Source organism: Podarcis muralis, chromosome 13 (genome assembly GCF_964188315.1).
Source record: "Podarcis muralis chromosome 13, rPodMur119.hap1.1, whole genome shotgun sequence".
Taxonomy (NCBI): domain Eukaryota; kingdom Metazoa; phylum Chordata; class Lepidosauria; order Squamata; family Lacertidae; genus Podarcis; species Podarcis muralis.
The window spans coordinates 17,972,582-17,991,035 of record NC_135667.1 but is presented as its reverse complement, the minus strand read 5'-3'; the positions used below and the strand labels follow the sequence as shown (position 1 = coordinate 17,991,035).

Here is an 18,454-nt window from a genome sequence, read left to right as displayed (position 1 = left end):
TTTATGCATATCCGACCTGTTTTACCAGCACCAAAGGACAGTGTTTTAGCCACATAACAATATTGCTGCAGTAGGTTCAGGATAAGAACCATTATGAGAGATTCACAGCTGAGCAGCGATTTGAAGCTGATTTTTTTCACATCCAAACCTAATACTTTATAGCATGATCCTGCTCAGAAGTGAGTCCTGTTGAATTCAATGGGGTTTACTCCTGCATAACTAGGGTTAGGACTGCAGCTGCTCTACACCAGCTCTAGGAAATATATTGTGTTCAAATTGAGACATACATACCAAAAACAAAACATCCCACCAAACACACGCGCACACACACGACACACACAGCTTTGCCTTTCATTGTGGGTGGGTGTCCCCCCGCTCCACCCGCTTATAAAACATGCAGAAGAAGGGGTGGGGGGAAGGATGCGGAGCAAATGAAAGATTTGAAAATGAATTGACCATCAGCCTGGGGAAGCAATACTGCAGCAACCAGATTTAATCCTTGTGTGCATCAACGACAGAGACGTGTTGAGAAGTACCGGTACATGTTATTTAACATTTATTTCAAACATATTACAGAACTTGAAAGTTCCCTGTCAACCATCTGAAGAAGGAAAAAAGGCCAGTATGTTGAAACATCAACCCCAGCTAAAGCATGCTGCTGCCAGTTCTGTATTAAGCACCGTTAATATTTGAGATTATCTCCCCTGCTTCAAATATGACTGGTTGAGTTAATATCTATCTCCACACCTCATTCACATTCAAGATTATCTCCCTAAGCAAGCAATTTGCATATATCACCTCATTAGCATTCTTCAGCAGCTAATCTCAGCTCATGCTGTGCTGGGGATCACCCCCCTCCCTAGTAATTCATTAACATTCAAGCTTACTTTATTATAGCAGGGCTGTCAGATAGAAGGCCAGGGATTGATTAGGCCTCATGGGGTCTCCAGTGTAGCCTGCAGCATCCTTCCACATTCCGCCCAATGCAATCACTTTCAAGGCCACAAGTGGATGCTCTTTCCGCTAGCTAAGCAAAGGGACTCTTGGCAATGGCTGCTATTGCATCCCAGGGCATCAACCCCTCTTGAATTGCATTCATGACTATTAAGTAGTGAAGTGAGCATAGCACTGAGTAACATTTGCTACAATCGGCAACCTAGTTCCTGCTTTCATTTATTTTTGTTCCTTTTTGTTCCAGTGCCCCACCCCCAACGCTACTTGCTTTAAAAACATTTCTAGTTCACACATACAAAGGGCTTCACAGGAATCACTCACAAGGAAGTAGGCCAGCGGCAAGGAACTTGTGTGCCTTCAGATGTTGGTGGACTAAAGGTAAAAGTAAAAATGTAAAGGACCCCTGGATGGTTAAGTCCAGTCAAAGGCGACTATGGGGTTGTGGCACTCATCTCGCTTTCAGGCCGAGGGGCCCATGTTTGTCCACAAACAGTTTTCTGGGTTATGTGGTCAGCATGACTAAACCACTACTGGCGCACGAAGGACCATAGTGAGTGCCAGAGCGCATGGATACGCCATTTACCTTCCGCCACAGCGGTACCTATTTATCTACTTGCACTGGTGTGCTTTCGAACTGCTAGGTTGGCAGGAGCTGGGACAAAGCAACGGGAGCTTACCCGTCATGGGGATTCGAACCACCGACCTTCCGATCAGCAAGCCCAAGAGGCTCAGTGGTTTAGACCACAGAGCCAACTCCCATCATCCCTGACTATTGGCTATGCTAGCTGATGAGAGTCAAGCGAACGCTTGCCATATTTCCTGACATGTCCTGGTTTTTGGGTGTAAAAACGGCGTGGGAATTTTTTGCTGAATCGGCAAAATGTCAGGTGAAACCCGGATGTATGGCAACGCGATGGGAAAAGCAGCGGAAACAGCTCAAAAAGCTTAACATCACTATTTGGGGGAGAGGTTTTCCTAAAATGGCTCCAGCAACACCTGGAGGACCAATGTGATACATCCCTGAAGCAAACTCCTACTATGTGCTTTTAAAATGCATATGGTGCAGGTGCCTCTCAAACTTGCCCCTTCAGCAGGACCATAGCATGGCGGAAAAGGGGTCTATCCCTTCTCCTCCTCCATGGACCCCATCTGCTGTTAGCCATGGAAAAGCAAAATTTGCTAGCTAAGAAATGTAACAACCCAGGTTTTCTTCTCTGCAACTCGTAGCAGCTCCCAATGAACAATGTTGCTGCAGCTTAGGGGAATGTGGCTGCACCTCTTCACCTTCCATGGGTGCCCAGAAAAGGGCTTCTGATGTAGACCCCAGGGTCCAGGCATGTTCGTATGGGAAGAGGTGGCCTCCCTGTGCTATTTCAGGAAGAAGGGTACGCTATAAATTTCATAAGTAAACAAGGCTTTATAGATCAAAACTAGAACCTTGAATTGAGTCTGGAAATCTGATGATAATGCTGTATTCTATTGGTATGCAGCGAAGGCAAAATGGTAGCTTTACATTTATGCACAAAAAACCATGCAATCATCATCTAAGGCCTTTTTTCATGTGCCTCCTCCACAAGAGGTCCAGAGGGTGGTAAAACAAGAAGGGGCCTTTTCTGCAGTGGCTCCCTGTTTGTGGAATGCTGTCCCCAGGGAGGCTTGCCTGGCACCTTCATTATACACCTTTAAGCACCAGGGGAAAACGTTCCTCTTCAACCATGCCTTTGGTGGATTAACATCCTATATTTTTCTAAAGTTGTTTATGGGAGGGGAGGTTATTGTTCTGTTCTTGTTTTTATGTATTTTGTGTTAACACATTCAATAAATAACAATTAAGTACACAAAAAGTGGAATAAATAAAAGGGGGGAGCCCAGCTCCCGAGGGGGAATTAAAGGATGCACAAGGGGTACACAATCCATAACATTCAGCAGTGTGGATGGGCACTAAGAAGACCCTTGTGGGAATCAGGTCAAAAGTGCACCTAGTCCATTCTGTTCTCATAGAGTTGCAACTATACACCTCTGGGAAGCCCACAAGCAGGATACTTAGTGTAAAAGCAACTATTCCCACTTGCAGGGGTGAAACTAGGTTTTATTTTACTCAGGTCAAAGACCCAGTTTGGCACACCCACCCATGTGCATTTGAATACACCTTCCTCTTTGGCAATCACTCAATAGCTGAGTAAGATTGTCTTAACAATGAGTCCATAAGTGACTGTGGAGGCCAATTTTGGATCCACACATCCTTCCACAGTGGGCACATTGGTTTCTGGGCGAGTTGATCATGGTGAGGGTTTGCCAAGTGTGCCTACCTCTTAGCACGTTTCTCCCATTCATCCTGCGTTTGAGCTTCCAAAGCCCACAACACCTTTGGTAAAGGCTGTTCTCCAACTGGAGCACTTGCAGGCCAGTGTTTCCCAGTTGTTGGTGTTTATACTACATTTTAAAAGATTTGCCTTGAGAGAGTCTTTATACCTCTTTTGTCGACCACCAGCATTATGCTTTCCACTCAGGCTGGCAGCTCCTGTGGGGGCTTCACCCAGGGCAAAAAAGTTGTAGCTGCTGCACTGCCCACTTGTGTTATCTTCAGCAACTGATATGGCAACATGGCCATTGAGGTGGTGTTCCCTTTTAAGCCAAGGTAAACCTTTGTGCCGATTCTTTCTCTGCCTACTCAGAAGTGAGCCCTATTACAATCAACGAGGCTTAACTCCCAAGTAAGTGAACATAGGTTTGCAGACTTAATCATGAACGCCTTCAGAGAGCAGTTGCAGTCTAAAGATGTTTCCAGTGAGAAGGAAGTTCCTTCACAGATGGTGCTAATGGCAGCTGTTAAGTGTGTGTGTCCATGAACATTATTGAGAACAGGATGGTTGAGAACATCTCGAACTGGTCGCCCGAGCAGTCATTTCCCCTGTTAAGCCCCACCCGCTTCTTAGTGTATCCCGTCATTACGCATAATTATTAGACGAAATATATTTAACTTATTCAGCCCTAATTAGCTGCTTCCTGTCGTCAGTTGGGCGGGTTTACTTTTCTCATTTGGCCAATTAGGAACCTGCCCGCTTTGTTTGAATAAGGAAGAACCGGGGGCAGAGCTTTCCCCGCAGCCAGACACTTATTCGTCGCCTATTGGCTACATCGCTACGTCAAGTTACTATTTCTCCGAGCAGCGTCTCTCGCGCACTCTCACATTCTATTGGCGAAACGGCGCGTCAATCGAAGGATTTGAAATTCGCCCCCACCCAGTTTCTTCCCGCAACCGTTAGCAGATAAACAAACTATCGTCCCTTTAAACGCCGCTTTCACCAAACGTTCGTATTCAAATCCGTCCAATCAGGCACTATAGCGCCGCCTCTCCACTACGCCTCTCCTCATTGGCTGCCGGCCGTCGCGGACATTGGTTGTCAACGGCTCTCCGCGAGGAGAGCACCCGAGAAGGGAGGGGGGAGGAACGGACCCCCTCCGTTCTAACGGGCCTGATTGGGCGGTTGGGGTTCCAAAGGGGTGTGGCTGGCTTTGGCCGAGGGTTATAAAAACGTTTGCTGGGCACCGGCCACCCTCATTAAAGTGAGGGTGGCATAAGCGAGTTGGTAACAGCGTGGAGAAGGAGGAGGGTGGGGGGAACATCTGGTTTCCCCCCCGTAAATGCATGGGAAAGGTGGAACTTCTTAAACCCTAGTATCTAGCGTTTTCTCAATAGGGGTAGGGGGCTCCTGAGCCAGGTTAGGAGTAGGCGCACGATATTTTAGGTGTAGACTAAGGTGCGTATGTGAGCCCTCTAAAGGTTGTGCTGTTCTACAATCCTGTGCAGACCCTACACAATGGTGAGTGGCTTTTGGCTCGTTTGCCCATGCCTAATTTGAAGTTTTCTCCTTGGTTCTGGGACCCAGCAGAACTTGGTTGGGATTGGTGGCATGTGACTTTCCTGCACAATAACAATCAAAGATTCAGGGGATGGGTAACATGGGGATCTGTCCATATTTGTGTGCCTGTAGGCAAAATCCAGGAGTATGGAGTGACACCTTTGGCTGCCTGTTTTCAGCTGGGTTCCAAGGTTATGGTTTTGTATTGGGGAAGGGATCTGAGAGTGGGGTTCTGTATAGGATTTGCTTGTAATAAGATACTTGGATTTAGCATTGGAGGTATGTCAGTGTTTGTGGCGCGAGTGGTGAGAAGCCTGTTGAAGTCCTGGTGTAGAGAAAGGGTGGAATTTCCTGATCTAGTGCCAGGCTTAGGGGTGTCATGATAGAGGAGGAATCCTAATAGAGGAGCTACTGGTGAAATATGAAGAGAAAGTGAAACATTCAGAAGAACTCATCTTAAAATATGGTGAAAGAGGCCCATATTCTTTGGTGTGGAATGAGTACACTGGAAAGGCATTTAAAAATGGAGGTGCAAGCACAACAGATGTAGTGATGCCAGTTTCTCTGAGTATTTGTCTAAATTAAGCAGGGCGGGGAAGCTGTTATTGGACTCCTACAGCCATCATCTCTGACCATTAGCCATGTTGACTGGGGATGATGGGAGTTGGAGTCCAACAACAGCAAGAGGGCCGCAGGTTCTCCATCCCTGGTTTAAAATGTCTGACTTCATTAGGGTTTTATGAGTGTTTATGGGAGGAATAATTTTTGTATAGGAGGTGTGGGCGGTTACCCACACTGGAAGTCAAACTTGAAAAAAAACTTAATTCCCCACTTGCCACAATATTTTCCATCCTTTGTTACAACTTTGCTCCTCTTGTTTCCTTTCTTGGATGTGTGAGCTGTGGCATCCTTGATGCATGATCCATATGAAAAATGCACATTATTGAGAGTATCAAGGTCTTTAAAAAATCTTCAGATATTTATTTGGGAAAGTAGATTCCTTACAGGGTAAGTAATGCATTTTGATAATAGCCACCTTTGCTTTTCTAGAATTTAATTACATGCCCTGTTTGGCTCATATTTGTTGAGGCATATTTTATATTGTTTGATTTATAAGTGAAAGACAGAATGTATTTCTTTCCAGTGACTTCCAAAATACTCGTATTTTGTTTGATTTCCAGGTGCAGGGCTAAAGGCCTATTCCTTGCTGCAAACACAGAAAGTCATCACTTGTACAAAATAATACATAATAGAAAAGGTGGATTGTTCTTTTTACATATGGGGAAACATATCTCAGACATTCTTTATTAAGGCTGGAATCCTGGGCATTGAACACCATGAGACTTGCTCCTGAATAAACATATAGGATTGCATTGGGAGGCATCTAGACTTTGCTTTCTAAGTAGTTTTATTTTTTCGTAGTATGAGGATTTAGGAAGATACAGCAGTACTCTGAACAGTTTGTCTTCTCCTGCTCCCCCTTTCTCTCAAAGCAAAATCCTCCATGCTTGCAAACTCTTCTACTCAGTGGAGTTGTAAGAGTACTGCTTTAAAGTCTATAAAGTTGGTTAGCCTTTTAAAAACCTTTTGTCTTGATTTGTTCCAGTCTAGGCCTTTGGTTCCCTTGGGTATATGTTTCTATGTGCAGTGCTGCATACATGTTTTTAAATTTTCATTTTGTATTTTGAGACCTGCACAGTCCTTTGACCTCTTACATGCTTTCAGATGTGTTTAATTGTAAACTCTTTCTCATGGGACGAATCCTTGGCAAGCAGTGCTCTCTCCTCCTCCCCAACCCCACCCCCCAGCAGATGGTTTACACACAGGCAGCAGTTTTGTGTGCAGGGAAGGACTGAGCTTCCATGATAACTTTATTTTTTTTTAATCTATCAAAAGCCATCAGTCGTTTCTCAACACATAGTGTATGTGTGTGTCAGTGGAGGTTAAGCACTTTGTAACTTAAGCAGAAGTGATGACTTTTATGGACGAAATGAAAATGTTCCACGTAGAAAGCCATACATAGTGGTGTGTAATATTTTTCTCCTTGTCAGTGTGTTCTTTATCTGTAAGCTCTTGAGTGTTGGTACTTTATTTTACAGTTACTCCAAAGAGATGCTAGGATGCCTCCTCTGATGTCTTCCTTTATAGCCAAGGGTGATGCATTTTTGCCATTTGGCATCCTTACTCTTGAAATTCCCTTTGGGGGCAGCATTCCCACTGTTGGTGACTTTGTGTTTTAAGTTCCATTAGAGTGAGCCTGGCATGGAATCTGATTTTTCTTAGCTTTGGAGGATCCCAAGAAAAAAACATCCAGCAACGTGGGACACATTGCTTTGATCCAGAAGGAATCAGAAATGGTATTGTGGAGTGTCCTGTTTAAATGTGGCCTCCTCTGTACTTCTGGTAGAGGAGGCTGTGGATGTAGTTAACTAATTAGACCAGCCTTTCACAACTTTAGGTCCCAAAGTGTTGGACTAAAATCATCCATGGCCACTGGTCCTGCTAGCTAGTTCATCATAATCTGGGGATGCAAGATTGATAGAGTCTGAGACTGTGACCAAAAAGGTTTCTTTTTCAGTTTTAGGCTACATGCTTTTGTGTCCATGTACGCTATAGTAGTAAAACTTCCAGTTTCTACTGGAGAGAGAGAGAGAGAGAGAGAGAGAGAGAGAGAGAGAGAGAAGAAGAAGTCCCCAGGGAGAGCTGGTGCATGTTGGAAGCTAGGTCAGCTTGCTCCTTTTAAAATGGCAAGTGGGCAACCCCTTTAGCACTCTGGAAGACGTATGTGGGCACCTTTAGGGTGTGTGCAGAATTGGTCTGAGAAGCAGAGGCTGCAAATAGCAACCCTGTGATATTGAACTGAGGTGGAGCGTTTGTAGAAATGACACCCAGGTAACAAAAATTGTACACCCACAAATACACATTGTGTCTGAGGGAAAAGTTAAGGCACACCTTGCCTAAAGACTTTGCGTAACCGAAGTACAAAAGGTTTTCTTCCTTCGCAATTGTCCTCCTTTTGTATGTCAATGTTTGCTGGCAATGCAGGCCCTTATTTCCTTCTGAGGGTGCAAATGAGGATCTACAGTTGACAGGTGTCAAAATATAAATAAATAGCAATGGGGGGCTGTTTAGATGAGGTGTTCTCAGGATTTGGGGGGGGGGAGGTGAGAGCAGACTTGCCTTCTCCTGTGTGTTTTCTTTCTCTCTATTTCACTCACTCTCTATCACTCACTCACACACACTGAAAAAGTGACTAACAGAGCAAGAGATCCTGTGTTTGTTTGAATGGGGAATCTCCCCTGCTTTGCCAGATTCAATCTCTGTTTTGAACAATCATGGAATCCCTTGCCTTTGTCCATTGGCTTAGTAAGTGAGGAGAGTGAATTGGGAAACTGTAGGCCTGGGGCCTGCTCCCCATCTTTTTCTGGCTACCTCATGTGAGTTGGGGGTCACACACCATCTGAACAGCCCCGAAGAAAACTGTCATTCAGGTATCTGCTTAACTTGTGTGTGTCTCTGCTTGCTTTCACCCCCGTTTCTCACCTGAAATTAAAAACATACAAACCCGTGTGTGCAAAAGAGGGTTAGAAAAAGCCCAGCCACTCCAGATTTGCTGTGTTTGATAGCTGTGCTGCAATATTGGCAGCAGGCTTTTGAGAAGTCAGAGTCAACTTTTGCTGTGAAAGCTACCTTGCTTGTGTATTTTCTCAATCCATTGTTACATTTTACTCTTGCCTCTTCTCCAAGGAGTTCAAGGGCTGTGCCCATGATTCTTGTATTTCACTCTCCCCGTTTTACCCTCACAATTAAACTGTGAAGTAGGTTGTTCTGAGAGTGTGTGATCGGCCCAAGGTCATGCAGTGGGCTTTGTGACTGAACTTGCCTCTCTGATCCTAATACAGCCCTCCCTGTCCTCTGCTCCACACTCACCCACATTGGCTTTTCTCAAGTAGCAGCATTTGCCTTGGGGGTGGAAGGGTTTTATGTAGGATTTGACACTGTCCCCACCAATTAGTACTTTTGAATGCTGGGATTCTTGAGCCTACGTGACTTTGGCTCTTTGTAGCACATCTAGCCTTGTTGTCTTGACAGTTATGAGAGTTTGTGCTCCACCAAACGACTGCGAGCTCAGGGCTGCAAAGTAGCTGCTTCCCATCCCTTCCTTCCTCAGCCCTGGAAGTTCCACTCAGGCAGTTTTGAGGAGGAATTGTGCCTGTGCTTTCAAGAATTGCCGCTATGAGGGATGTAATATTGCTTTAAAATACTTACCATTGGGCTTCTGATTCCTTTGGAAGCAATTGATAAATGAAACAAGATAAATCAATTTGCGCAAACAAGCTGTTCCTTTTTCTTTTACTCTGTCTAATTTGATGCGCCTTTGCTATTTGGGATGGGTGTGTCTTCATGTCACTTCCCATATGTGTTTATTTCTGCCTTGCAACGAAGACTCTGTATACAGTGTAGTTGCCCATGAGCTTATGCGTGCATATATATATGCGCTTGCCATGTGCAGGCAGGTGAGTGTCTGTTCAAAAGTCCATTTTAATTTGTGCTGTTTTGCCTTGGATCTCTCTCTCTCTGAGCCTGTGTGTGGGTGTGTCTTTTCAGGCTAGAGGTACATGGTTGTTAGTGGAGAGAAATTAGACTGTCTTTGGGTTTTGCAGTCGGGGCTCATCAAAAAATTACTTTAAAAATAAGACATGCATAATTCTTGGTGAGTGAGAGTTAATCAGAAGAAAGTTCATTTTGAAATGGATCCTGTGTTTTGTCATCATCCTGCTGCATGAAACGACTTTCAGGGAGCCTACTTGTGAGTAAACATAGGAAGCAGACTGCGTTGCTGCTTGAATTGGCAGGTTCATGTGGGTTATGGGGAGATTACTTAGGAGTAAGCATTTCAAGTGGCATGCTGGCAGAAGACAGTGTTCCAGTGACATGCCTTGGAAAGCAAGTAGCTATTTAATGATTCACTGACTTTGCTAGGAGAAGACTAGGAAGTGGAGACTTATTTTGGATGGTGGTGTTTCTCCACAGGTGTGTGTGTATGTGTGTTCCAAGGCATGTTTTTGTTTGACCCAAGTAAGCTCCTTTTACATGCACTATGCTTTCCTTCCCATTCCCTCCCCCAAGTAAATCTGAGTATTACTAGTGCCTAGAGGTGGCCTTCCTGTTCTGTGTTGCTGGAGGCTCTTGGGTAGATCTGTTGGTCACCCTCTATGCAACTTTTCAGGCATTCTGCAGCACATTTTCACTCCCAATTTTGGTCAGCCCTGCCCCCTTCAAGAGCAGCGGGTGGCAGATCCACGCAGGGACTGTATTTCAGCTAAGAACCATATTCTTCTTTGCTTTTCCCTCTCCCACCCTTTCTGTCCTGCAGAATTCCAATGTAGAAAATTTGCCTCCCCACGTGATTCGGCTGGTCTACAGGGAAGTCTCCACTCTGACCTCAGACCCACCTGAAGGCATCAAAGTATTCCCTAATGAGGAGGACATCACAGATGTGCAAGTTACCATTGAAGGACCTGGTAAGAAGGGGCACGTGGGGTTTGCTTTCCGAGATTCCTTTTTTAAAAAAGCATGTGGTTAGGAGGCAGAGGGCAGTACCTGCATCAAGTGCAGCAGAGCTCTAGCTTATGGGTCGTTGTGAAAAGGGCAACAGTGCCAGGTGGCATTGTCCAAGCAAGAATGGAAAGGTGACTCTTTTAAGGGGTTGTGGGGCTCTTCTCCACAGGCAGCGTAAATTTAGCTTCCCACCAATATTCCTATGTTGTCCAGGAGCGCTTGTTCCCATCACCTGCTTCCAAGATGGGGAAAGGAGCTCTCTTCCGCACCTCCTGTGAGGGAATCCAGATACCTTTGTGCTGCTTATAGCATGCAGGTATTTACAGTGGTACCTCTGGTTGCAAACGGGATCTGTTCCGGAGCCCAGTTCGCAACATGAGCAAAACGCAACCCCGTGTTCACGGGTCGCGATTTGCCGCTTCTGCGCATGCGCATGACATCATTTGGAGCGTCTGCGCGAGTGGTGAAACCTGGAAGTAACCCTTTCCGGTACTGCTGGGTTGCTGCAGGACGCAACCTGAAAAGATTTAACCTGAAGCAAATGTAACAAGAGGTATTACTGTATAATATATATATTACATATATATATTTATATATTCTAACTTTGTGGTTAGAAATAAGACAGTTGGGTGGGGTCTTGTAGACAGAGGGAAGCTCTGGAACAAAGCTGCAGCCTTGAGCTGTGGCTCAGTGCAGACATAACACTGAAGTAGAATACAGGAGGTCAGGACTGTTGGGGTGCATCCAGTTAAATTACACTTTGAGTTGATGTGTTGAAATTAACTGGCCTGTGCTGATTATGCCCATCGATATCAATGGGTCTAGGGCTAACATTGGAGACAGCCCATTGGTCCAGTGTTCTCTCTTTTAGCAGAAGAGAAGTTTCAATTCTCCAGGAATACCAAGTTCTCCGTTTCCACAGCCCGACCATATGCTTTCAGACTTCTAGCAATAAAACCAAATTAACCCCTTTCCCACCCCTGGTTCTAAGAAATGTTCAGGAGGGTCCATATCTACCAAAGTAGAGGTCCACTGGTTTCAACTGGTGAATGAATCCTTGAGCCCCAAACTGGGAATTAAAAGGGAAAAGAAAAATCTAGCCCCTATGAAGCTTGTGCTGAGAGGAGTAAAAATATCTGCCTTGCAAGTAGACAAACTTGCCCCAGAAAAGGGCTTGAGGTGAAGGCTAAAAGAAAAAAGAGAGGGGGGGGACCAGACTTATTATTTAGCTCCTTTAAAAAAAGAAGTCTTCAGTATTCAGGAGAGTTGCTGGAGAAAAAGCAAAACTGGGCTAAATAATTCTAAAAAGGAAGCAAAATTAGGGTACACTCTAGTTTGTTTCCTTCAGTTACACACACGTGAATAATAATACTCCTTATTAAAAATTAGCCTTTCATTAATTTATAATGACAATCCCAAAATTCTGGATTGCTTCTTCTCTTTTTCCTCCTCGTACACTAAGAATCCTTCCTTATCACAGTTGGGTTGTAAATATTGTTGAGACCAAGAGGAACCTTGATACTTTTTTGTATCTCTTTTGTACTCTGTCTATCTGATTTCTCAACCTCACTGCCCAAAGTGGAATCTTCTACAGTATCTCTAAACGTGGTTTTTCAGAGAGAGAAGAGTTATCTAATGTAACAGAGGTATGGTGGGCTTTATCTAACATTTGGGACATTCTCTCTTAACTGAAGAGAAGATTCAGTTCTCTTGAAATACCAAGTTCTTAGTTTCCGCAGCAAGACCATATAATGTCTGTCTTCTAGCAATAAAACCACACCAAAAATAAAATGGGAAAATGGAAACGTTTTGCGTTTTAATATAACACACTCATAATTTCATCTGGGCCTATATAAACTAACTTTTAACTATTAACTTTTAAAATGTCATCTTTTTTTGTCTTGTGACCAACCAGAGCGTTCTAAAAGATAAACCTCTATTCCCTGAGTTTATTCTGTGTATACTTAGGCAGCCACCAAATAGCATTCAAAGACATCATTCACTTCACTCCTGCAGTGCCCATTTCATGTTTTATAACCCTCTTTCATCCCATATCCTATGGTTTGATATTTGCTATGCTTTTCTATTAACCACTACATTCCAGTTTAATTAGAAATAAATAAGGAACACGGAACATGCCAAGTCACAAATACTGGATCAATGCATTAAGTTCTGGGACTTCAGATACAATACATGAAAAGAAGAACAGAGGTTTTCTCTGAATTTAAGCAGGGCTGAATCAGGAATAAAAGTACATATTCAACGGTAATAGGAGAAAGTTCTGCTAATCCAGAGAATTGAGGATTATCAACATCAACCATTGTTGCTTCAGAACACTGTCTAAGAAAATAATAATTTAGGATTCAAATTACTTTCCCCTTCTTTTCAGTGAAAATTCCACAGTCTTTGACAAGGCATATCATTTGTTGGGGGGTGTTATAATGCTGTGGTCTAAACCACTGAGCTTGCTGATCATAAGGTTGGCAGTTCGAATCTGCCCAATGCAGTGAGCTCCCGTTTCTCTGTCCCATATCCTGCCAACCTAGCAGTTCGAAAGCACACCAGTTCAAGTAGATAAATAGGTACCACTGCAGTGGGAAGGTAAATGCATTTCCATGTGCTCTTGCATTCATCACGGCCCTCTGTGTGCCAGTAGCGGTTTAATCATGCTGGTCACATGACCTGGAACACTGTCTGTAGACAAACACCGGTTCCCTCGGTCTGAAAGTTTAGATGAGTGCCACACCCCATAATCTCCTTTGACTGAACTTAACTGTCCAGGGGTCCTTTACCTATAATGTGTTTGAGAGGGGGGAGTTATTGGATTGTTCTTGTTTTTATTTTGATTATGTATTCTATGTTTTTATATCATGATTTTATCTTGTGAACCACCCTGAGACCTGCGGGTGTAGGGTGGTATACAAATCTTTACAAAATAATTTGTTCCCAACATGTTACAGAGCATCAACCACATCATAAAACACACTCAGGTACCAATAGGTTGGCCAGCATCTTTTTAGTTCCCAAGGTCTTGTGGATCATTGTGGATCATCATGGCTGCCGTAGAAGATGGAATCTAGAGGAGGCCATATTGGCGTTCTCAAAAAGTGGAGAAGTGGTCATACGGGAAAAGGGAGCACTCCTTGGGATCAGGCAGCCAAAAAAACAAAATAGTTAGCTGGACATCAGAGATAACTGAGCTTGTAAGGTGCTTGAAAGGAAGGAACTTGGCATCAGTAGCCTAGATGAGAAATGTATGAGAATAAGTTGAACTATAGGAATGGGATTCGAAGTAATGTTATGCCTAAACTAAGTAGCTTAATATTTGATGGAAACAATTAAAATTATAGGCATAACACATTAGAATTAGAACATAAGATTTGAAATAAGGTAATAAATTGCGGAATATAACTTTTGTCCGGAGAACGCAGGAAAGGGAGATGTGAGGAAGTCCAGAGGGCTATGAAAAAATGTATGAAAGGCTGTGATTTTCTATTTTTATTTCTGTATACATTCGTTGTCTGGTATATGTTTGGTGATTTTCTTCTCTTAAAAAATGCAATAAATTTTTTTTTATAAAAAAAAAAGAGAGAGAGATAGCTGAGCTTGTGGTTTAAACCATGTGTGGGGTACAATGAGTGGGAGATGCCATCCTGCAGTATTGCTGAGACAACCCTTCTCCTGTTCCTGCTGCAGAGGGTACCCCATATTCCGGTGGCCTCTTCCGCATGAAGCTCATCCTCGGCAAAGACTTTCCAGCCAGCCCACCCAAAGGCTACTTCCTGACCAAAATATTCCACCCCAACGTGGGGGCCAATGGCGAGATCTGCGTCAACGTCCTCAAGAAGGACTGGAAAGCGGAACTGGGCATCCGACATGTCCTGCTGGTGAGTGGTGGTTTTTACTGGGTTACATCCCAAAATGCTATGTTTGGGGCCTGAATTGGGTTGCAACCCAAAATTGTTAATATTGTTAATTCGCCTGGTCAGACTTATCGTCCGGTACTTTCTATACTGACTGGCATTGGTGTGACAGGGTTTCAAGTAGGCAGATACATTTCTTTTGCCTGACGCCTAAGATCCTTTCAATGGGCAATACCAGGGATTAAACTGCATGCAAAACACGTGTCTCGCCTCTGAGCCATGTTTGCCACTGTCATTGGGAATATGACCATTTTCTTATGGGTTCTTCCCCTGCAAGTGGATAGGTCTAGGCAACTCTCTTAATATTTTGGCAGTATGTTGAAGTATTCAAATTTAACGAATCAGTTAAAAGGGAGGTAACGAGTAAGTTAAAAACACCTTAGTCAGCGGCCATTAAAACTTGCTCCTTTCTAGGTTTTCTACCATCTTTCCAGTCTTTAAGTTAGGTAACTTTTGAAGCAACAGAGATAGGACTCTGTGGGAGCTCGGGATAGATGATGCCACAGTATTTTGGTGGTCCTGGGGCCCCAGAATATTACCTGCTTTTTCCTGGATTTGAATTGCAGCTCTCCATCATGGTGACTAAATAAAAAAACAGACTGCAATGCAGGACAGTTCCTGTTGTCTGTTCCGCCTCAGAATGTACGAGAGAAGAATCTTGCTTTGAAATCATCATTATAATATCCCTGCTAGTAAAATGCTTGTACATCAGGAAGGTTGCTTGCTGCTTCCTTAGCCTTTTCTCTAACGCATTCACTTCCCACAAGCTTTGAGCTTTTGACAGGCACTTTCAAACCAGCAACACTCCTTTTTCACAAGCACATATCTGTACCAAGGTGATAATAGAGTACCTTGTTCCTGGCTCCACTTTTTAATCTGAATCTGGTGTCGGGCTGAGAGTGAGAAGCTTCCGCAGGCAGAACTCAGCTCTGCTTCAGAGTTATGCCCCATCTCCAGAACTGAATGATTTCCAAAGGGCAACTTACAACACATGGGCAGCTTGATGCCCTCCAGAAATTTTTGTCTACAATTTCCATCAGCCCCAACTGCTGGCCATGTCAGCTGGTGCGGCCAAAGGGAGCAGCATTACGAAACATCAGGAGAGCACTACATTGGGGAAGGCAGCCAGTGTGGCATAATGGTTAGAACGCTGGACTATGACCTGGGAGACCAGGGTTCAAATCCCCACTCAGCCATGAAGCTCTTAGCCTAATCTACCTCATGAGGTTGTTGTGAGAATGAAATGGGGAGAAGGAGAACCTTGTACACCACATTGACCTCCTTGGAAGACAAAGGTTGTACAGTGGTACCTCAGGTTAAGTACTTAATTCATTCCAGAGGTCCGTTCTTAACCTGAAACTGTTCTTAACCTGAAGGACCACTTTAGCTAATGGGGCCGCCTCCTGCCAATGCACCGCCGGAGCCCGATTTCTGTTCTTATCCTGAAGCAAAGTTCTTAACCTGAAGCACTATTTCTGGGTTAGCAGAGTGTGTAAGCTGAAGCGTATGTAACCCGAGGTAACACTGTATATATAAATGGAATAAATAGAAATAAATCCAGGCAATGTGTAAAAGGGTGCCTAGCAGCTTGTGACCCACTGACTGCTGACAGGGGTCAGTGCATCTTTATCCTCACTTTAGCAGTCCAAAGACAACCGGTTTGTGAAGCAGATTTATTGCTGGGGCAGAGGGAAGCAGCAGCCAAGCAGTGGCTGAGACCTGTCCTGCTGCTGCTCCTGGGAGGGAGTAGGCACAAGTTCCTGAGATGCCCTTGGCTGGCCGATGGCAGAGCTCACTGGATTCTTTCCCTCAAATAATAATAATAATAATAATAATAAATTTATTATTTAAACCCTGCCCATCTGACCGGGCCTCCCCAGCCACTCTGGGTAGCTTCTAACAGGATATAAAAAGCACAATAAAAGATCAGTCATTAAAAACTTCCCTAAACAGGGCTGCCTTCAGATGTCTTCTAAAAGTCAGATAGTTGTTTATTTCCTTGACAGCTGGTGGGAGTCTGTTCCGCAGGGTGGGCACCACTGCCAAGAAGGCCCTCTGCCTGACACTCTGATAATGTCTCGCCTTCCCCTGGTTCTGACTGCCCTCGCTCCTTGTTCCCCTCGTAGACCATCAAGTGTTTGCTGATCCATCCCAATCCAGAATCGGCCCTGAACGAGGAAGCAGGGCGCCTCCTGCTGGAGAACTATGAGGAATATGCCTCCCGGGCCCGCCTCCTGACGGAGATCCATGCCCAGCCTTCGTCCGGCCTGCGCACCAAGGACCCTGCCGAGCCTTGCTCTTCTTCGGCCGGTGCCTCTGGGGAAGGCCCCATGGCTAAGAAACATGCAGGCGACAGGGACAAGAAACTGGCCTCCAAGAAGAAGACCGACAAGAAGCGAGCTCTCCGGCGGCTTTAGGGGCCAGCGGGGACGGGGTGGGGTCTGGCGCACAGGGTGGGTGGGTGTGGTGGTTCCACAAGTACATTCTCCATTTCTCCTCTCTCTTCCTCTCCCACCTTCACGTTGAGGCTGCAGTCCAAGTCTGTCTCGCCCTTGTCAGATTTTTCTTCTTTTCCGTCTTTAAGTTATTTAAATTATAAAAGCAGGAAAATCTATTAAATGCCTTTTTTTTCTTAAGAAGGCTCTTAATGTTTGGTTGTGCCATCATCTAAAACCAGCGGCCCACGTTGAGAATGCTCTGCCCTTACCGTTAAAAAGGATGTTTAATAGAAGCGCAGAGGAGCATCGAAATAAGAGGATCGGAAATGGGGAGCATCTTCCTTTTTGACGGAGGGCTTTAAAAAGAGGTTGCTGCTTTGTGGTTTAGGGTGGGGGGGAAAGATATCAAAGAAGAGACTTTATAGAGGTAGATAAGATTGTGAACCTTGAGGAGCAGGTAAAGGGAAAGAGGATTCTTTACTGTTGGACTTCAGGATTGCTTTGCTGAAATTGGTTGATGAAGGATAACGAGAATGTTTCTCTGCACAACACATAATTAAGGAATTCATTGCTCCGAGTTGTGGTTTTGACCACTAACTTAGTTGTTTGTTTTCAAAAGGAAGCTAGGCAAATCTAAGCAAAGAAGGGTCTTTCGATGTGTGTGCTAGCCATGCAAGCTAAATGTGACCTCTGTTTAGAGGCAGTATGTTGGGGTGGCCATGGGCTTTCCTGGGAACATCTGGTTATCTGCTTTTCAGGCCTTTGGCGTGATCCAGCAAGGGAGTTCTTAAGGCAAGTCAGCCGAGCAGAGTGATCGCCCTCTGTGTCCAAATGAATTCACTCATTCAAAATACTGGTCTCTGCATCCCTTACCACCGCGACCCCTTAAACTGTCCTATGGCACCGGTGTTAAGCTACCTTGATGTGGGACGAGGTGATGAATGCTGGGATTTGTTATGACACGAGGGGCATCTGAGCTGTTCCACACATTAGCTGGCAAGTACTTAGGTGATTTAATGGAATGTATGAATTTCTTCTCCCTCCATCAGGGTCCCAGTTGTATGCATTTGTGTCATAAAAATGCAGGTGTAGCTTGGGACAATACTAGTACGGTTGTCCTTACCCAGTTCTGTAGTTTACACACACACCCCACTCAGCAGTACACAACATGCCAGCATCATAAGGTAGCCCACATAGTTTTTTAAGGGCCTTGTGGTGCACCCTCTGGCTTGGCACAGTAGCAGGCAGTCAAGGGGCTGTTTGGTTTGACAGGTCTCCACAGTTCCTTGTATGCTAACGTGCACACACATTTCTCATGGGCTATACCGCATGGTGTGTGCTTCTTTGTGCACACAGAACGTTAACAACTGTCTTCCCTCCCACAATTGCCACAACAGGGCTAGGGGGAAAACAGATCTGGCTTTTTAGAAGTGTTTTTCTTCCTCCGTAGTTTTTCCTCTGTAGCTTATATTTACTATTTTATTAAATAATTTTTAATAATGTTTATTTGAAATATTTTCGTGTAAAGACATTTTGAGGTTCGCCTGAAAGGCAGTATATAAATATTTTAAATATTTTTTGAATATACCACTTTTCTAAAAGGCATGGTGCAGAGTGGTGTACAAAATTAAAAACAGAAAAGCAATAAAGTTACAATTCAGTTGCAGTTCAACAATCTAAAACGATCGACAAACACCTGTTGCCAAGTAGGGGG

General features: G+C 44.4%; 1 protein-coding gene across 1 annotated transcript; it reads left to right on the top strand.

Moving 5' to 3' along the window:
• The first annotated feature begins 4,331 nt into the window (after positions 1–4,331).
• UBE2S (ubiquitin conjugating enzyme E2 S) lies at positions 4,332–18,244 on the top strand. Its single transcript, XM_028703567.2, has 4 exons — positions 4,332–4,778; positions 10,195–10,342; positions 14,076–14,266; positions 16,429–18,244. The coding sequence occupies exons 1-4, from the start codon at positions 4,776–4,778 to the stop codon at positions 16,717–16,719; spliced, it is 633 nt and encodes a 210-aa protein (XP_028559400.1). The 5' UTR covers positions 4,332–4,775; the 3' UTR covers positions 16,720–18,244.
• The last annotated feature ends 210 nt before the right edge of the window (positions 18,245–18,454 follow it).

Excerpts from the sequence above, each read along its gene's own strand:
- UBE2S (XM_028703567.2), top strand. Across the intron at positions 10,343-14,075 it reads AGTTACCATTGAAGGACCTG|AGGGTACCCCATATTCCGGT; the intron begins GTAAGAAGGGGC and ends TTCCTGCTGCAG. Across the intron at positions 14,267-16,428 it reads GCATCCGACATGTCCTGCTG|ACCATCAAGTGTTTGCTGAT; the intron begins GTGAGTGGTGGT and ends TTCCCCTCGTAG.